We start from the raw sequence: 16393 nt of genomic DNA, 5'->3' as shown, positions 1-16393 counted from the left end.
AGGGCACCAGTCCAAATCCTGGGTTTGGTTCTGGCCTCTGGTTGCTACCTTGCCATCAGTTTTACACCACCAAAGTCTCAGGGCTAAAGGGCTGGATTTGTATTGATACTAGGCAAAGTCTGTCCCCAAAACTAAGGAGGAGAAACTGCCCCAACAGCTGAGATTTCCTGGGATTTGAGGATAGTAGTGTGAGGTTGTGTTTGTGGTCAGGGAGGGAATAAAAGGCCTAGAGATGCCTTGCAGAGGTCTCAGGCATGAGAAATCCTACAACCTGAATCCCTCAAACTCAGAATGCTTTCTTTCATAGTTTTAAATCTATACTCCAACCCAAGTGGGCCTGGCTCTGTGGGCATTGGAGGCGAGCTGTTTGAGGCACTCCCATTCTGGTAGTGACATCCAAAGCAGATGGTACAGGGTAAGAGGTACCCTCTGCTTGGCCTGGGATTTACAGGGCATGCTGGATGTGATACTGACCCTTCTGTGGCTAGAACAGGCCCTTCTCCCTCAAATGCCTGCTCATACTTGGTCCTGCTGAGCCCTCAGTCCAGAGGGCCTGAGCTTAATGGACCATTCTTGCCAAGGCTTTTCAATCTTCGGTGGGATTCTGCATCATCTCACCTGTCATTAGAGCCCTGACCCTACCCAGTGTAGAGGTCACAGATGTCAGAACTGACTGCTGAGGCTTCAAGGGCATCTTCCGTTCAGACCTGAGCTCTCCCTGTCTGCAGCTCACTTTTCCAAGGCCAGGTGGAGGAAACACTATGCCCTACAGGGCCTCTAAGAGAAGTGAGTTCAGAGTGCTGCCTGAGCTCAGAATGCTGCTTCGGTGTTTTCTCCTTGCAACAGGTATTGCTGAGTGGGCGTAGAGGTGGGACGGTGAGACATGAGAGAGCCAATGAGGCAGGGTAATTATGGATGCCCAGCCCACTATTCAACTAATTCAAACAATTTAAACTGTTAAGAAAATTTTCGTGGTTTTATTGTATCATGAGGCATTGAAACATCTGAACAAATCAATATCTGGGCGGTGAGGCAGCTGCTTTCTCCTTCACTTCTTTGGGTTACTAGAGCAACTTGTCAGTAGATTAAAAAAAAAAAAAAAAAAAAAAAAAGACAACCTTTTGCATTACTTAAGTCTTTCCAAGGCATGCGCTGGTACAACACAAACTTCTCCTGTCAGATGCAACTAGTCTAGCGTCCAAACATCATGCACAACACCTCGGTAGCAGCAGCGCACTGCGCCCACGCCCACCGCGGCCCTGCTCATTTGTGAATGATATTTGGAGCATCTGGAGGAGTGTGAATAGTATCGGGAAGAGGAGGGAGGAGGAAACAGCATGAGTGCCTGGCTGGGAGGAGGTCAGCCAAAGTTGTGCAGGGCAAGCCTGAACATGTCATTGGTGCAAACCCAAGCATCGTTGATGTTCTTTAATAGGAACATCTGGTGGAACCCCATGATGGGGTCTTCATCGGCCTGTGAGGAGAGAGAAAATGGTTCAGTTAAGTTGGCCAAGGAACAGGAAGGGTGTTCAGTTGGAGGAGAATGCTGACTTTGCAATCAGGTCCTTCTATCTTGGACACAAATCCTAGGAGAGCCCGGGGTACTCATGATTGTGAACTGACATAATGTATGTAACACTGAACTTGGCACAAAGGGAATTTGAGGTGGCAGCTCACACTGCTATGTACATTCAAACGGCAGAACAATTCACCAGTTAGCTACAGCAATATAGCAGAGAACACAGCGCCTCTGAGTCCATGTTTCTGGGCAAAAGTGACCAATCTGAAAGAGTTCTGTGGCACTTATCATGTAACTCATGGTAGTCTAAAAACTAAACAGTCTTAGTGTCTGATTATGTTAGTCTAGCCATGAGAGGATTCTACTAATAATGACTTTGTACATAAGAAAAGGCTCAAAATCAAGCTCACACCAATTACAGCTCTGCAGAGAAAAAAAAACTAATGCGTCCCTATCAGGTAATCTGTTTCCTGTCACGTAACGTATAATATTTGCAACAAAAAAAGGGTGAGAGACCTCCAGCCAAACTGCAGAACACCCGGATGAGGCCTAGTTGAGGCAGAAGCCTAACTAACCAGCTGTGTTTCTAACATCACTGTTTTTTCCAGGAATTATCATCAGCAAGGAGGCAAATCAGTCTTTTGGGGGTTAGACAGAAACACCAGAAAGAATTTGAAGCCAGGTGGAAAGAGGCACTGCTTACTGACCTCAGCCTGGGAAAGTGTGCCCTGAGACCCTGGAAAAGACCTCCTCACTCCCAAGGCCTATCTGAGCACACTCTCTGGGCAGGGTATCTTGGACAGGCAGGAGAAACTGACAGGAAAAACCAGGCCAGAAGGCAGGTCCACCCAGGTCCAGTGGAGGGGACTAGAGGGCCCCCCTCTCCCTCCACCCTTGTAATGGACTCAGGAAGCCCTGCCTAGCCTAGGGAGAAGGCATGTGGGTCTGATATTCTGGGGACCATGATGCCACATGCCCAGGAGGCTGGAACCTGGTTAAGGGGCAGCTCATCTGTCCTGCTTTGGGAAGGAGGAGAGGCTTTTTGGAAATCAAGAATCTGTCTTCAGTCTGTTAGAGTTCAACAAGTAGGAGTTCCTGGAAGGGGGTGGGGTGGACGGGCAGAGACACCAAAGGACCACAGGACAGCTTTGAAGGTTAACAGGTCTTGAGAAGTGGAACTAGAAATGCAAAGAGAAGCAGGAGTTCCAAGAATCTGCTTTGTTCAGCAGGTGGAAGAGCCAGCAGCCAGCTTGGGGAGTGGTAGCATGGACTCCAGTTCAAGGTCAGCTGCCTGCAGAAGGCTCCCCTACAGCTTGGGGCAGTACAAAGGCCCAGAGGCTGGGATCACAGCCCTATCCTGTTCCTGGATCTCTTTGTCCCTTCTCCAAGAAGCCTCTATACCAGTGCTCTCCAATAGGACTTGTTACAAGAACAGAAATGTTTTAGGTTTGTGCTATCCAATAGGCAGCCAGGAATAACTCTGAGCACTTGAAATATGACTAATGCAACTGAGGAACTACATTTTAATTTTATTTCATTTTACTTCATGCAATTTAAAAATCACCCCGTGTGGCTGATGGCTAGAGTACCAAGCTACAAAGCTCTAGGCATCACTTGTCTGGGTGTCCCTGAGGAACAGGACAGTGGTGCTGCAAGGCAGCAGCACCATTACCTTGAGCTGGCCCACAACCATGCTGATGATGCAGCTGTCTGGTGTGGGCTGATGGTCCTGCGCCGTGATGCTGTGCTGGATTTTCTGGAATGGAAGGCTCTGCAAGAGAAAAAATAGGTGGTGGGCTGTGGCCAGCAAGGTGGGGAAGGAGCTGCCTGCAGCCCAGCCCTGGCCCTTACTTACAGACAATTTCTCCACAATGGCAGCTTTCCCCTGGAATTGCTGTCCTTCCCACGTAAGGCATGATGCATCAATCTGAAAACCAGGAAATCTGGGGTCAGAGCTTCAGAGCACAAGGAATATCTCTGAGGCCCTGAAAAGACCACAAAAAGGGTCCTGCTTAGGCAACAGGAGTCCATGTCTGTTTCCCTGTCTGTAAAGAAGGGAAATGAGGGTAACTTCCAAACTTCAGACGATTAACAACTTTAATTACACCCCAGTATCACAGAGCCCAAGCTCTGAAAGACTATGTAACAAAATACAAACTTATTAACAAGTAAGCTCATCTCCCACTTTTTTTCCATTAAGTTGTATAGCCTTTGATATGGATGAGCTCCAGGCTGGCCATATGTGGCCAAGGCTCAGGCAAAAACCGTCCTGTTGTGTGGGCAGTCAGCAACAGTCCCAGAATAATCATCAGAAATAACTTGGAAGAAAAATAGAAAGAAAGAAATAACTAGGAAACATCTATGTTCAACACCATCTCTAGAGCCCAGAGTCAGTTCCACAGAGGCCCTTTCCATGGGGTCAGGGAGGGATGGAGGTTGACAAGGCCTCTCCTGGGACTTTCCCAACCATCAGTGTGTAACCCGCAGCTTCACTGCCTCCCTGCCCCATCTTTCCTACCACAGCCTCCTGGGGCAGAGCTCAAAGGTGCCTCTACTACTTAGCAGCTCTGACATTAGGCAAACTAGTTTTTTATTTCCCCGCCCTGAATCTGTTTCCTGATGTTTAAAGGGAACACATGCTGAGCTTTACGTAAAATGACATACATAAAGTACTCCTTAAAGACCTTGCTAACTCTTCTCTGGGTCAGACCTGCTTTAATTGATTTCAAAAGCAACAAGACAGAAGTGCCAAAGATCCCAGTCAGACCAGTTTGAGTTTTTAAAACCCTTTACCTGTGATAATGACAATCAATTACCTGGGCCGGATGTAGCCTTCCACTGCTAACATCCCTTTCTTTTCTTCAAAATGTCTGAATTGGCCCTGACTTTTTTTTTTTTTGGCCCTGACTTTTTGAGGGAGACAGAGGAGTGTGCCCACAGCCCATCAGGCTGCAAGTCTGTGTGTGATGACTCCTATCACTTCTATCCTGGGCCAACCTGCTAGGCGTGGCTTGATTAATCACACTTCTGTCTTGGGCAGGGTCAAATACAAGTAACTCTTGGTGTATATGAACATCATTAACACAGCAGTAGAAAATGTCTACATAGAAGGGTTTCTCAAGAAACACCCACCTCCCATGAGCATTCAGGGGCTTTTAGCTCTTCAAAGGACACTGGGCCCGGGGCCTCCAGGAGCGATCTGAGGTACAATGACGATTCTTACAGCTGCTGCCTCCAGGGGGCACCAGAAGCCCTAGCCTCTGTCGGCCGCTGCCAGGTCTGGAGCAGAGGCACTCCCAGGACTATGGAAGGGTGAGCCCAGAACCTGCTGTCTATGGTACCACTCATGTAGATCCACTAGGTCACCTAAGAATGTCACTCATGCAGAAGATGACAGAAAGGCCTATGTGGCCCGGGGAGCTGGGTTAGGCCTTAAGCCCCCTACCCCGTGGAGCGTAGCTCAGATAAAAGGGCTCAGCCAATCCAGTGAGAGGTGCCAGAACTTGTGAACTGGAGGCACTGGCCCCACATCTGAACTGATCCCCTGGAATCCTGTTTTGGTACTAGAGCAGAAGACTTACATAAATTGCGCCTAGTTGAGTTCTGTCATTATCAAATAACTGGTAGTAATGTTGAATGAAGCTGGATCCAATCTGCTCCCAAATTGGCTTGTCTCCCATTCTGGAGCGTCACCCGGCCTCGTTGAGACCTGTAAGTCCAGCAAGACAGGGAGGGAAGCATTGGTACCTTGGTACTGTGGAAGCAGCAGGTAGCCAGTCAGTCTCTTCACTGACCCCCACCGTCCCAGACCTCTTTGAGCAGGCAGTGCTGTGTTAAGGTCTGTTCCCCCGGAGAACAGAGAGAACCCAGGGAACTCATAAGCAATCCCTCAATAGAGACAAGTGCAGGGAGTCCAGAGGTGGACAACTCAGACCCTCCTGGTGCCAGGATCATAGAGAAGGATGGGTCCTGAGGGTGGAGCCTGGACGAAGGAAGGTCAGAGCCAAGTACTATAGAGGATGAGCTTTTGAGGAGGAGCTAAGCACTCTCCCCATTTCTTTTCATTTAATCCTCTCACCAGGCTGCACAGCCAGTTACTGCTATTCTTCCCACTTTGCAGGTCAGGAACTCCTCATGTCTGTGAGTTAAGTGTCTTCGATTGCAGCACTCCGGCCCTTAACACTACCCCAGGGCCTTACTGGCAGGTAGAAGACCCGGTGAGAGTAGGGAGAAATGGTTCCTCAGGGTCCCACTTGCAACAAAGACAGCAAGTGACCCTCCCTCACTTTGTCTTAAGGGGGAAGTTTATTTCTTTGAGGCCACATGACATCATTACATCACCAAGAGAGGTTATATCTACCAACTGCAGAGCTGGGACCATGAGTTCAGAGGATCACAGATGACAACAGAAATGCTGGGAGGGCAAAGGAAGGTTGGGAGGGGAAAATGAGTCATGTCTCTACACCCCATCCCAGCACTGGCTCCATCAGAAGGGCTGCCCCTCTCGGGTTTCCGAGCAAGAGGGGAGCCGCACCCCCTCCACCCCGCCCTGCTACAGATATCAGGGATCCAAGGCTGCTAGATGAAAAACCCAAGCCCCAGAAGAAAGAAGCCACGCAGGCTTTGGTAGGCTCCTCCTGGATAGAGTGGAGCGCATCTCACTGCAGCATCCATGACAGCAGATCTGTTGTTCTACAGCTGTTTCTGACTGCACAGGAACCCACCCACTCTCCTAACAACGGGACTCTGAACCAAAGCTCTAGGGAGGTGGGTCTGACCGCGGCAGACAACCACTGGCAGTGGTGGGATCTGATGCAAGTCACTGCCGTCCTGAGGGCCTTAGCCCTCTTCTCTACAAGGGGGTGGAACCCTGCTGTTGCCAGTGGAGTCTCACTAAGGGAACCTAGTAAAGCTCTTGACTCAGCTTGGTTAGTGCTGGTCTGCTCTGGTCCCTATGACCTCACCCTAGGCCAGAGGAATCAGAGGAAGAACAGTGGAAGTGGGTAGTAGCTTATTCCCAATTCAGCCAATCTCCCAGCCTGTGACCAACACTCCAGCCAATGAGGGGCCAGGAAGCTGAGCCAGCTTTATTTTAGGTTCCCTAGGAGGTGGTGGCACTAAAAATAGCAGCACGGTGCTGGGATGACTAAATGTCCAGGAAAGTCTAAAAGAAGCAGAGGAGAAAGCTTGGGCCCAGCCGCGCCTGCTTGGGACAAGCAGTGCCCCAGCTTGCTCTCTTCCAAGAAACAGAACAAGTGGGAAAAACACAGGATGCGCAGCTGCTCTGTCTTGGTCACATTTTCAAGGGGTCAGACTGTGACAGCACCGCATGCAAACTCGGGTCACTGGAGGCATGACAGAGCCCCGCATCGCATCTACCCCTTCCGCCAGACGACTCACTGAGCTTGGCTCACCCATCACAGCCCAACCCCACCACGTCACACTCCCAAGATGCCTGCTGAGCCCCCCAAGGCCTCTAGGGCAGGGGAAAGCTGGAGGAATGAACTAGGGCCATCTCGCACTGTTCTCAGTAGCCCTCAGGGCAGGTCTTGGAGTGTGCCAGTCGGGAGAAACAACATGAGCACGTGCCTGGGGACACAAGAAGAGATAAGGGCAGGAAACCGGGAAGTGGGAGATGGAGGGTGAGGGGAAATAAGACCAGAAGCTATCCAAAGAAAAGTGGCGCCATGTGGTGGGACACTGAGGTGAAGGAAGTGAGGTGTTTTTTCCTTTCTCAACATTGTTCCTAATGGTGTGATAAGTTTCTAACACAAAAACGACTTGGCAGAAGCAGAGGTGGAGTAAAGAGGTTGGAGGGATAAAGGGACAGAAGAGCCCTTTGGTAGGGTGGAGGGGGCAGGGCAGAGGGAGATCTCCTGAGGGACAGGACTGCTCAAAAAGGGTGAGCAGGAACCATCAAAGCTGTGTGGATTAAAGACTTTGCTTTAGAGATGTCAAGTGATGCCACTGAAGCCCACAGCAACCTTGTTCGAGGCTTGCTCGACCCTGATGTGTTTACCTCTGTGTAGTAATCATGTGGTCATGTGGTCAATTTCACTATCAGCCCACTTTACAGGTGGCAAAACCAAGGTTCAGCCTGTGGCCCCAACTTCCCCAGTACATCAGTGCTGATCCTGAGTTCTCTGGTCAAGGCCACTGCTTATTTTCTGCTAATTTTGTGTCCTTGAGTTCTAAGCCACAAGGCTGGCGATGTCCCTCCCCTACAAGCCCTTCACCCTTGGGTTCAAGGTCAAACACCTGAAGGCCCACAGGTGGCTATCCACACCTGCCCCTAACTCCTCAGCCATTCTCTCCTAACTTGATCCAGCACCACACCTAAACACACCGGAATTTGAGAGTGTTTGCTCCTGGGGTTTTTGCACAGGTGAGTCCTCCCACTGGGATGCCTGCCCTCCCTTCAGGTCACCATTCAGATACCTCCCATCTGGGTCTTCTTTTGCAGACTCAACTGTTGACCCTCAACCCCATGTGCAAGCCTGGATCAGCACACCCAGGGCCCACTCCACTGTGGCTCTGGGCTGTGAGGGTTCCCACACAGCCCAGATGTTGTTCTTGCCACATCCCATCCCACCCCCTCAATCTCCCAGCACAGAGTCCAGCAAACTATGGGACTTCCAGTTCCTGACTCCACATCTTCCACAAAGCTTTCACCCTGTAGGTGGGAGGTGGTATTCTTGAACCTAGAAAAAGTAGCAGGGTGTGGGGGCCACCTCCCATCCCCATGGGACAACAGGGGAGGGGTGAGCTGGGCTGGGGGTTCACCAGGATGGCCAGCCAGCTCCGGCCTTGCTTCTAATATATTTACTGTGGAAAGAATAGCCTGGAAAGAAACACAATGCCAAGGCTGACGGGCAGCTTTGAGTGAGACTGGGGACTGACCTTCATGACAGCTTCTCCTATAGCTCTTCCGAGAGGGCCGCTGCCCACCGCCTCCTGCTTCACTCAGGCTGACTGAGGCCAGGCTCCTCGAGGAGCAGAAATGATCTCGGTGACCTCTCACCCACTGAGCGTCAGCCTTCACTGACCCTTAGGTCTCTGTGGGTGCAAAGACTCTCTAAGAATGTCTCATACACTGCGGCCCGCTCCCAATCAATCCACACAGAGGCAGAGATGCCCCAGTCCTGTCAATGACTTCAAGTTGTTCATACTCCCTGAGGCTGTCATACACATCAGGTTAAAAGCTCTAGCCCAGGAGATCCCACTGGGTAACAGAAAAAAAAAACACACCCCTTCATTTTGCTCCTCAAATTCTGGGTCAGTGTTTCCAGTATTTTGAAACCTGAAACAGTAGTGTCCAACTGATGTCTTGTTTTCACTAATGCCTATTCAGTGTAGAAATGTGCTCATGGCTTTACATGCATTTTGTTCTAACACCCTGTGAGTCAACTCCCATGCTAGAGATGAGCAAAACAAGGCCCAGCAAGGTCATATAAACTTGCTCAAGGTCACGAGCCTAATAAAAGGTGGAAATGGATGGAACCAGGCTTAGTGGGCTCCAGGACCAAGACTGCCAGTGACAACTGGTCTGGAGATAAAAACAAATGACACATAGGGCTGAAGCCCTGATCTCTAACCTTGGCTTTTTCTGAAAGGGGCAAGACAGGCTTGAACCAGGGCTTCTGCCTCCAAACAAAGGCACCAGGCAGATTGCCACACTAAACAATGAACGTTTTCATGGGGGATGATCTCACGCTTTTCCTAAACCTTCAAAGTCACAACCCCATTCCGCCATCTCAGCGAAGCAGAGATAACCATGGGCCTAGCTGGATCTGGGGCAGGACTGGGGTCAGGAGAATGACGAGACGAGAAAGAGGAAGAGGACATTCATTACTAACTCTACACTTTCAAACAGAAGGATGTTCATGTTGGACGGCCTATCACTGAGGCCCACAGGGAACACCAGATGTGTGAGCTTATAGTGGGATCCTTGAACTCAGCACCAACTCAGCACTACGACCTTCACATCTACTGTCTGCTAGTCCTCGAGAGCCCTGAGGCAGAGGCTGGGAAGGACTCAGACAGGTAGAACTGACAGACAACTTTGGCTTAAACCCAGAGCACAGGCGTGGACTAAACAGTGAGAGGGAAGGCTGTGGGCTGCAGCCAGAAGGGAAGAACTGACCTGAGGAGTGTGGTGTGTCCTGTGCAGCAGCCTCCCGTTCACCACTGATAAAATCCCAACCACTTGCCCTGCCTTCCAGGCCCTGGGTGCCCTGGCCTCCCAGCCAGCCATCCTCATCTCCGGCCACCCACTCCTCCCCGTCCTCTGCAGCCACTCTGGGCATTTTCCTATTTTTGGAACATCCTGAGTCTGTTCTCACTGGAGGGCTCTGCAACTGCTGATTCTTCTACTTGGATCATCCTCCCTCCTAGATGTATCCAGATCCTCCTTCATGTGTCTAGCTCCCTGTCACATGTGTGTCCACTCAAAGGTTACCTCCTCATAGACACCTTCCCTGACCATTCAGTCTAAAGTGACCTCCCGGTTACTCATTGCATCATCCTGCTTCAGGTTCTTAGCACTCATCTCTGCATGAGATTATCACATATTTGTTAATGGTCCCTCTCCCTGACTGGAGCACCCCTGTCCCTGTCTGCAAGGTGCCTCACCAAGGCCCTCTTCTCTGGAGAAGTGTGTTCTGGGAAAACCCTGTTCAATTTAAGTGGCCAGGTGACCCACTTCACCTCCACCCACACCTTCTGTCCAATTTGTCAGGAAACAATCCTTTGCCTTCCACCCAGTCATCTGTCTGAGGTGTGTGTTAAGTGGTGCTTGGCCCGTCCCTCCCACCCCAATTCCCAAGGTTCTGATCACCTGAGAGACAACCGTGGCTGAAGAGGAGGCACAGGACCACATGTCAAAGGTCTGGCCGCTAGCCTGCTTCTCCTCTCCCTCACGGCAGGACCCTCTGACCCTGTCTTCATCAGTAATTATGTCGATGTTAGGAGTAATCAACTGTGGATATAAAGCAGGACTCAGCTGGAAGGTACAAGGTGAACACTGGGTCAAGAGCTGGGAAGGAGGGTAATCTCAGCCTCCTGTAGGACACCACACTAAGGAACAGCCTTGACCCAGGACTGGCAACAGCCTCATTGACTACTCACTTGCCGGCAGTTGGGAGAGAAATCAGCCAAGGTCTGCTGCCCAAGACAGAACCCTTTCCTGGGGCAGAACCTTGCGGTCTAGGTGCCCCCAGCACGCTAAGGGCCTTCTCTTCTATTTGGAGAGGGCTCCAGAGGCTTCAGGTTGCCCTGGTTGGCCCAGAAGCTGAATCCTGAAATCAGCATTCTAGTCACTCTGCTCTGCCCATCTCAGTTCCTAAGAATCCCCCTTTCCAAAGTGGTTCAGGGATCTCTGGGGCCCTGTCCTACTAGACAGTTCCCATCCATGAACTTGCTGCTTCATGTACCATCAGTCAAACCCCTGTAAACCAGTTATTAATACATGTGTTCTCTCATTCCAGACTCTCAGCTCTGTAAAGCTGGTATGATTACTGTAACTTTGTAGATGAAACCAAGACTCTTGAGAGGTTAAGAATTCAAGACCATGCAAGGCCACTGGGGCATAGCCAGCATGAAAATGTCTACAAAATTGGCCTGGACTGGAACAGTTGAGAGCCTATGTCAAGTAGCAGGAAGCATAGATGGAAAAAGGAAGAATGGAGCCCAGGCGTTTTCTTCCCCTTTGAAACTGGCAAGCTCTATGCCCGTCAGAAGAGAAACCCTCTAAGTGCATGCTCCACCTGTCACAGTAAGTGTACAACCTACAAATGAGACCATGCATTGACCTGGGCCTGAACCACCTCTGCAAGTGGAACCAATGTCTCTATACAGATGTCCTTCCAGGGGGCTGCAGTTTCTGCCCTGGAGAGACCCAGTGGCTCTGATGGAGTACCTGAGGCTTTAGGAAACAAACATTCCTGAATTCCTCGTTTACTGAGGCAAACTACCCTCAGTTCCCAGGTTCCTTGGATACATCTCTCATGAGAGGAGGTTCTCCTTCACCAGGGTAGACCCTTCTCCAGCCTGAGTGCTTAAGGAGTTGGCATATAGCAGGTACCAGCAATAAACAAAGGCCCAGGGTAGTGCCAACCCTGGTACTCTTGTGTCCCTCTTCCCTGGCCACCTTTCTGAGTCACAGTCAGACCTGAACAAGTGATTCCTCCCAGGAAGACACATTTCAGCTGACAGAGTGAGAATGCAGACGGTGCCACACAGACCTGGTGGTACGGGTGCTGACCAGCAGCATCAGTCACTCCTGGAGCCACTACAAGGATAACCCGCACACCAGCACCTCCCTCAGGAAGAGTCTTCAGGAACTCCTGCCATATGTGGTCAAAGCAAGAAATCACAAAATCTCAAAACTGGGGAAGGCGTTGGTGTTCAGTTGCTAACTGGTGTCTGACTCCGATCCCACGGACTGCAGCACGCCAGGCTCCCCTGTCCTTCACTATCTCCAGGAGTGTATTCAAATTCATGTCTTTGGGTCTGTGATGCTGTCTAACCATCTCATTCTCTGCCGTTCCCTTCTCCTTCTACCCTCAATTTTTCCTAGCATCAGGGTCTTTTCCAATGAGTCGGCCCTTCACATCAGGTGGCCAAAGTACTGGAGCTTCAGATTCATTCAGCATCAGTCCTTCCAATGAATATTTAGGATTGATTTCCTTTAGGACTGACTGGTTTGATCTCCTAGTAGTCCAAAGGACTCTCAAGTCTTCTCCAATACCACTCAAACCCAACCCGCCACACACATTCTCATGGCCCATCAGAAAAAAAAAATACTAACTTCAAAAACAGGCCCATCAGGAGGTTCAGCTCAAGCTGTCCACAGAAATCCTGCCTAACATTCAACGTCCATCCTGTGGAGAACTTTTTGGATCCACTCCCCAATCTCCAAAAGGACTACCACTCCCTTTCACTTCTGGGGAGGGTGCCTCTGTTTCACTCTGGGAAGATGTCCTGATAGATATCATTCCAAGAGCACTGGGCACTTGAATAAGTGACCTGAAAGGGTCTCAGTCAAAGAGTCTAGTAGAAGGCACCAAGCCAGGTTCAGGCAGGGAAGGAGGTCATGGACCACAAAATGCTAGTGAGATTCTCACATACCGGGAGAACACCCAGCAGAGACCTCTGAGAGACGAGGAGCTGGTGACAGAAGATCTATCTAGACTCAACAGCACAGCAATTTGGAGTGGTGATGGCCAAGTTGCTCAAGGGATCCCAGACCTTCCTGGGCCCAGCATCATGAGGGATACCTTGCTCCCTGGTTTCTTCAGGCACTGGAAAGGAGAGGGGCTCACTAACAGCCTTTACTCTTCAGTGTTCCGTCACTCAGAAAGCGCCCCCGCCCCCTTTTGCAAAGGGCCAAGAGTCCCTTGTGGGTCTCTTCAACTTAGACTTCAATACATAATAGCAACATTCTGTCTCCCTGACTACTGTGACCTCCTTTCCCCAGCACCGGGACTTGGTAGGAACTCATTATTCTACCTCCAGCTTCTGCCCAGAGCCTGACATACAGAAAGGGCCGCAAGAATGGTGGCTGAGTAAAATGCATCATTGGTGAGAGAAGAGAAAAAAATAACTTCAAGCGAGATACTAATGCCTCAGTAAAGGGATTCTGGAATTTTTTGATATAAGGTGCCTTCCAATCCTAAAATTTGAGCATTCTTTCACATAAATCATTCTTTCCATCCCAACCCACCAGCTGGAAAGTCAGAATAAAGTGAAATGTGGCTCAGAGAGGTGAGTGCCACATCAGCAAGGGACATAGTCTTGAGCTGGTTGAGAACCCAGTCTCCTCACAGCCTGACCCTTTATTGCGCAGCCATATCCTGATTGTCCCAGGCCAGGCCCCAGCTCCGAAGTCAGCCGTGCAAGACTAGAGAGGGTGCATACTGATTGTGGACAACCTCGGTGTTCTCCTCTTATCTCTGAGCTCTGAGACACGGACAGCTTGCCAAATTCTGGAAAGGTCAAGGACTTACGGGGGTCAGGATGCATAGCAATGGCTAGATGACTGACCCCAAACACAGAAGTTATATGGAACTTAAGGTGTGGAATGAGAGGGAGGGACCTGAATCCCTCCTCCCAGGTAACCTATGAGAAAGAACAACAGCATTTTGACCTCAAAGAAAACCCTTGTGATCAAGTCACCTAGGGCTTTGGAATCTGTGAACTAATCCATAGCCATAAAGCCTAACTCACCTGACACCAGTGTCCTAGAAAGAAGCAACCCAGACAATCTCAAGAAGATCTTGAAACAACTGCTTATGGCATGAAGACATCCAAACACTGATCCTACTTGTGTCCTGTGGGTAGTCCCTCCTTGTTGCCCACATCCACTGGCAAACCAGGCCTCTCCTGAGCTTGCTGAATGAACCTGACTAGTTCATGCTCGTAGGCTAGGATGTGGGCTAGGAGAAAGAGAAAGACAAAGAGAAAGCAGGCCTGGCTGAGACCTAGACAGATCCTTGCCTATCCTTCTTAACCATGGAAAACGCAACTGCAGGAAAAAGTCCAAGGCTTGATTCAATGACCAGAAAAATACTACCTGGGGAAATAATCAAGAAAAAAAAAAAAATTCCAAGGGTGGTGCATCATGGGCTTAACTCACCTCTCCTAAGAGACCTGCCTGCTGCTGAGGCCAGGTGTGCAAAGACTTTGCTGCTTCTTTAGTACCTGGGAGAACTGTGGCTCATTAGCTGCACTGGGTCAGAAAATTCAAGGCTTGACAAACTGTCTTTTCCCCATATCCCATGGTCTTCTCTGGACTCGTCCCTTAATTTATCATCACACAGTCAGGAAGGGCCTTCAAAAAGCCAGCCTGAGGACCACTCTATGGCTAGCTACTCCCCTTCCTCCAGAACTCGATGGAGACCCGGTGCTTTCATTAAAGGCAATTTCCCAAGGCCCAACCAGCTTTCTGCCTATTCAGAGGTTGCTCAGACGTTGGAGAATGAGCAAGCAAGAGAGGGAAGCCTGACTTTCTGCAGTCTCCAGCCCTAGTTCTGCCACCCAGGCTTCAGAAGGGCCTCACAGCCCAAGTATACCCCTCCCTCAATGTCGCTTGCAGCCCAGCCTCGTTTGGCACTAGGTTCACCGACCTCAGACCTGGATTGTACCTTCCCCTCAAACCCCACCTTATTGTTACCATCCTCATGGAATCATCCTCCTCTATGGGAGAAGAGCAGACGACTCTGGGAGCAGCAGATGGGAGGATTAGGCTGTACTGAAGATATCTAACAATGTGTTGGAGGCTCACATGTTCAGCTTCACCTCCATGGCTTCTTCCCTCCCTCCCTCCACTAACACAGGCGGCCAACCCACCCACGGCTGAGGTCTGGTCACTAATAGAAAGAAGGGCGGGGGCTGAGCCTACGAGTACGGAGCCGCCTCGTCTCCTCAGGCCAGATTCTCTAAGGCTGCCGGGGGTTAAGTCCCCACGTGGAAGCCCCTCCCGCGCCAGATTCCCTGACCCTGCCCTCCACGCAGAAGAACCTACGCATGAGTTCCGGAGCGGGAGACAGGCTTCGTGCACCCTCAGCCGGCAAACAAGCAAGTGAGCGCTCACCTACATCCTAGCCGAGCTGTGGTTCAGAATAGAGGAGGGTAGGGCTGCTGCACGCGGGCGCCCTTACCCAGTGCTGACTCCGGAACGGGCTGGGTGGCGTCTACCCATCCCCGGATCCTTGGCGGGCTGGCGGCAGGACGTGGGCATGGGGTCCGCCCGCTAGCCTGCCTGCAGTTTGCGGGACTCGGGCAGGCCTGGCTAGGCCAGACGGGGCGGGGCCCGGAGCGCCCCATCTGGGTGGTCCATACCAGAGAAAAAGCCTGGCCTCGGAGCGGTCCAGTGTGCCCGCCACCTGCACTGTACGCCCGAAATAGGTTCCTGGCTTCCTCTGTGTTCCCCCCGGCCGCCGCCTCAGAGGACCGGCGGGAGGCGGAGCCGCGCGCGACACATGGCCCCGGCCCCGCGCGGCTTTGGGGCCGCCGGGGGGGGGGGCAGGGGAGGGGCCGCCCGGGGACTTGCAGCAGAAGCTCCAGGCGACCCGGAGCACAGCTCCTGCGGCCCAGCCCCCGCCCCGGCGCGCTAGCCCCGACACTCACCCGAGGGGCTGGCACGATGGCGGCAGCGGCGGCGGCAACCCAGCGCGGTCTGCGACCGTCTGTCCCTTCCCCCCCTGCCTTCCCTTGCCACCCCGCTGCACTCTGGGAAACGCAGTCCTCCTCGTGCTCTTTTCTGGTATAGGTGCGCAAGGAGAAAACTACCATTCCCGAAGTCCTATGCGCCGAGGCCCAGACACGGCTCGCAGCGCGGGAGGTGAGGCTAAGTCAGGGAGCGAGGCCGCCGGGGCGAGCCCCTGAGAATTGTGGTCTAGCGGAAGCCTCTGGAACACCCAAGCTTGGCGCCAGGCTGGGGTCAGGCCTCGGTTGTCGCCAAATCCCAGCTGGTCCGGCCCCGCCCAGCTTTCGCGGCCTTTCGGTGTTGGCCCCGCCTCCGTGGGAGCTCGGCCTGTTCTCGAACTGGCCTAGCCGCCCCTCCCTGGGCCCCTGAGCTGTTTCCGCTCGCAAACCCCCCTCCCTTTAGGTGCTGTGGCCGCCTCTGCCGCTCTTCCGAGTGGAGCTCCAGGGCTACTCGGGGCGGAACCCACAGCTTCTGTTGTCCCAACATTCTTGCGCCCTGCCGGGTGCAAGTTGGACCCAAAGCTGGTTTCAAGCAAGCGCGGCTTTCCTGGGCTGAAAACAAGATTACTCTTAGATTTCTGCAGTTAGGGTGTAAAAAGCATTCTCACAAGTTTTTTGTTGTCGTTGTTTTGCATCAGGCAGGGCAGCTAAGAATCTTGGTTTTTATTA

At 51.6% G+C, this 16393-nt stretch overlaps 1 protein-coding gene across 3 annotated transcripts; it reads right to left on the bottom strand.

Annotated features, from left to right (window-relative positions):
* Positions 1-948: 948 nt before the first annotated feature.
* Positions 949-15801, bottom strand: NUTF2 (nuclear transport factor 2). Of its 3 annotated transcripts, none has more exons than XM_061138753.1 (5): positions 15647-15801; positions 5101-5228; positions 3375-3446; positions 3192-3290; positions 949-1474 (listed from the first exon to the last, which is right to left on the bottom strand). In XM_061138753.1, the coding sequence occupies exons 2-5, from the start codon at positions 5197-5199 to the stop codon at positions 1361-1363; spliced, it is 384 nt and encodes a 127-aa protein (XP_060994736.1). In that variant the 5' UTR covers positions 5200-5228; positions 15647-15801; the 3' UTR covers positions 949-1360. The 3 variants fall into 3 exon arrangements, with proteins under 3 accessions (XP_060994736.1, XP_060994738.1, XP_060994737.1); XM_061138755.1 differs by lacking the exon at positions 15647-15801 and adding an exon at positions 15178-15430; XM_061138754.1 differs by lacking the exon at positions 15647-15801 and adding an exon at positions 15111-15131.
* Between the last annotated feature and the right edge of the window lie 592 nt (positions 15802-16393).

Source organism: Dama dama, chromosome 4 (assembly GCF_033118175.1).
Source record: "Dama dama isolate Ldn47 chromosome 4, ASM3311817v1, whole genome shotgun sequence".
Taxonomy (NCBI): Eukaryota; Metazoa; Chordata; class Mammalia; order Artiodactyla; family Cervidae; genus Dama; species Dama dama.
Note: the sequence above shows the minus strand (reverse complement) of the source record. Positions and strands in the feature narration are given on the sequence as shown.

Excerpts from the sequence above, each read along its gene's own strand:
- NUTF2 (XM_061138753.1), bottom strand. The coding sequence starts at position 5,199 with ATGGGAGACAAGCCAATTTGGGAGCAGATTGGATCCAGCTTCATTCAA. Across the intron at positions 3,447-5,100 it reads CTCAACTAGGCGCAATTTAT|ATTGATGCATCATGCCTTAC; the intron begins GTAAGTCTTCTG and ends CCTGGTTTTCAG. Across the intron at positions 3,291-3,374 it reads CCATTGTGGAGAAATTGTCT|AGCCTTCCATTCCAGAAAAT; the intron begins GTAAGTAAGGGC and ends TTTCTCTTGCAG.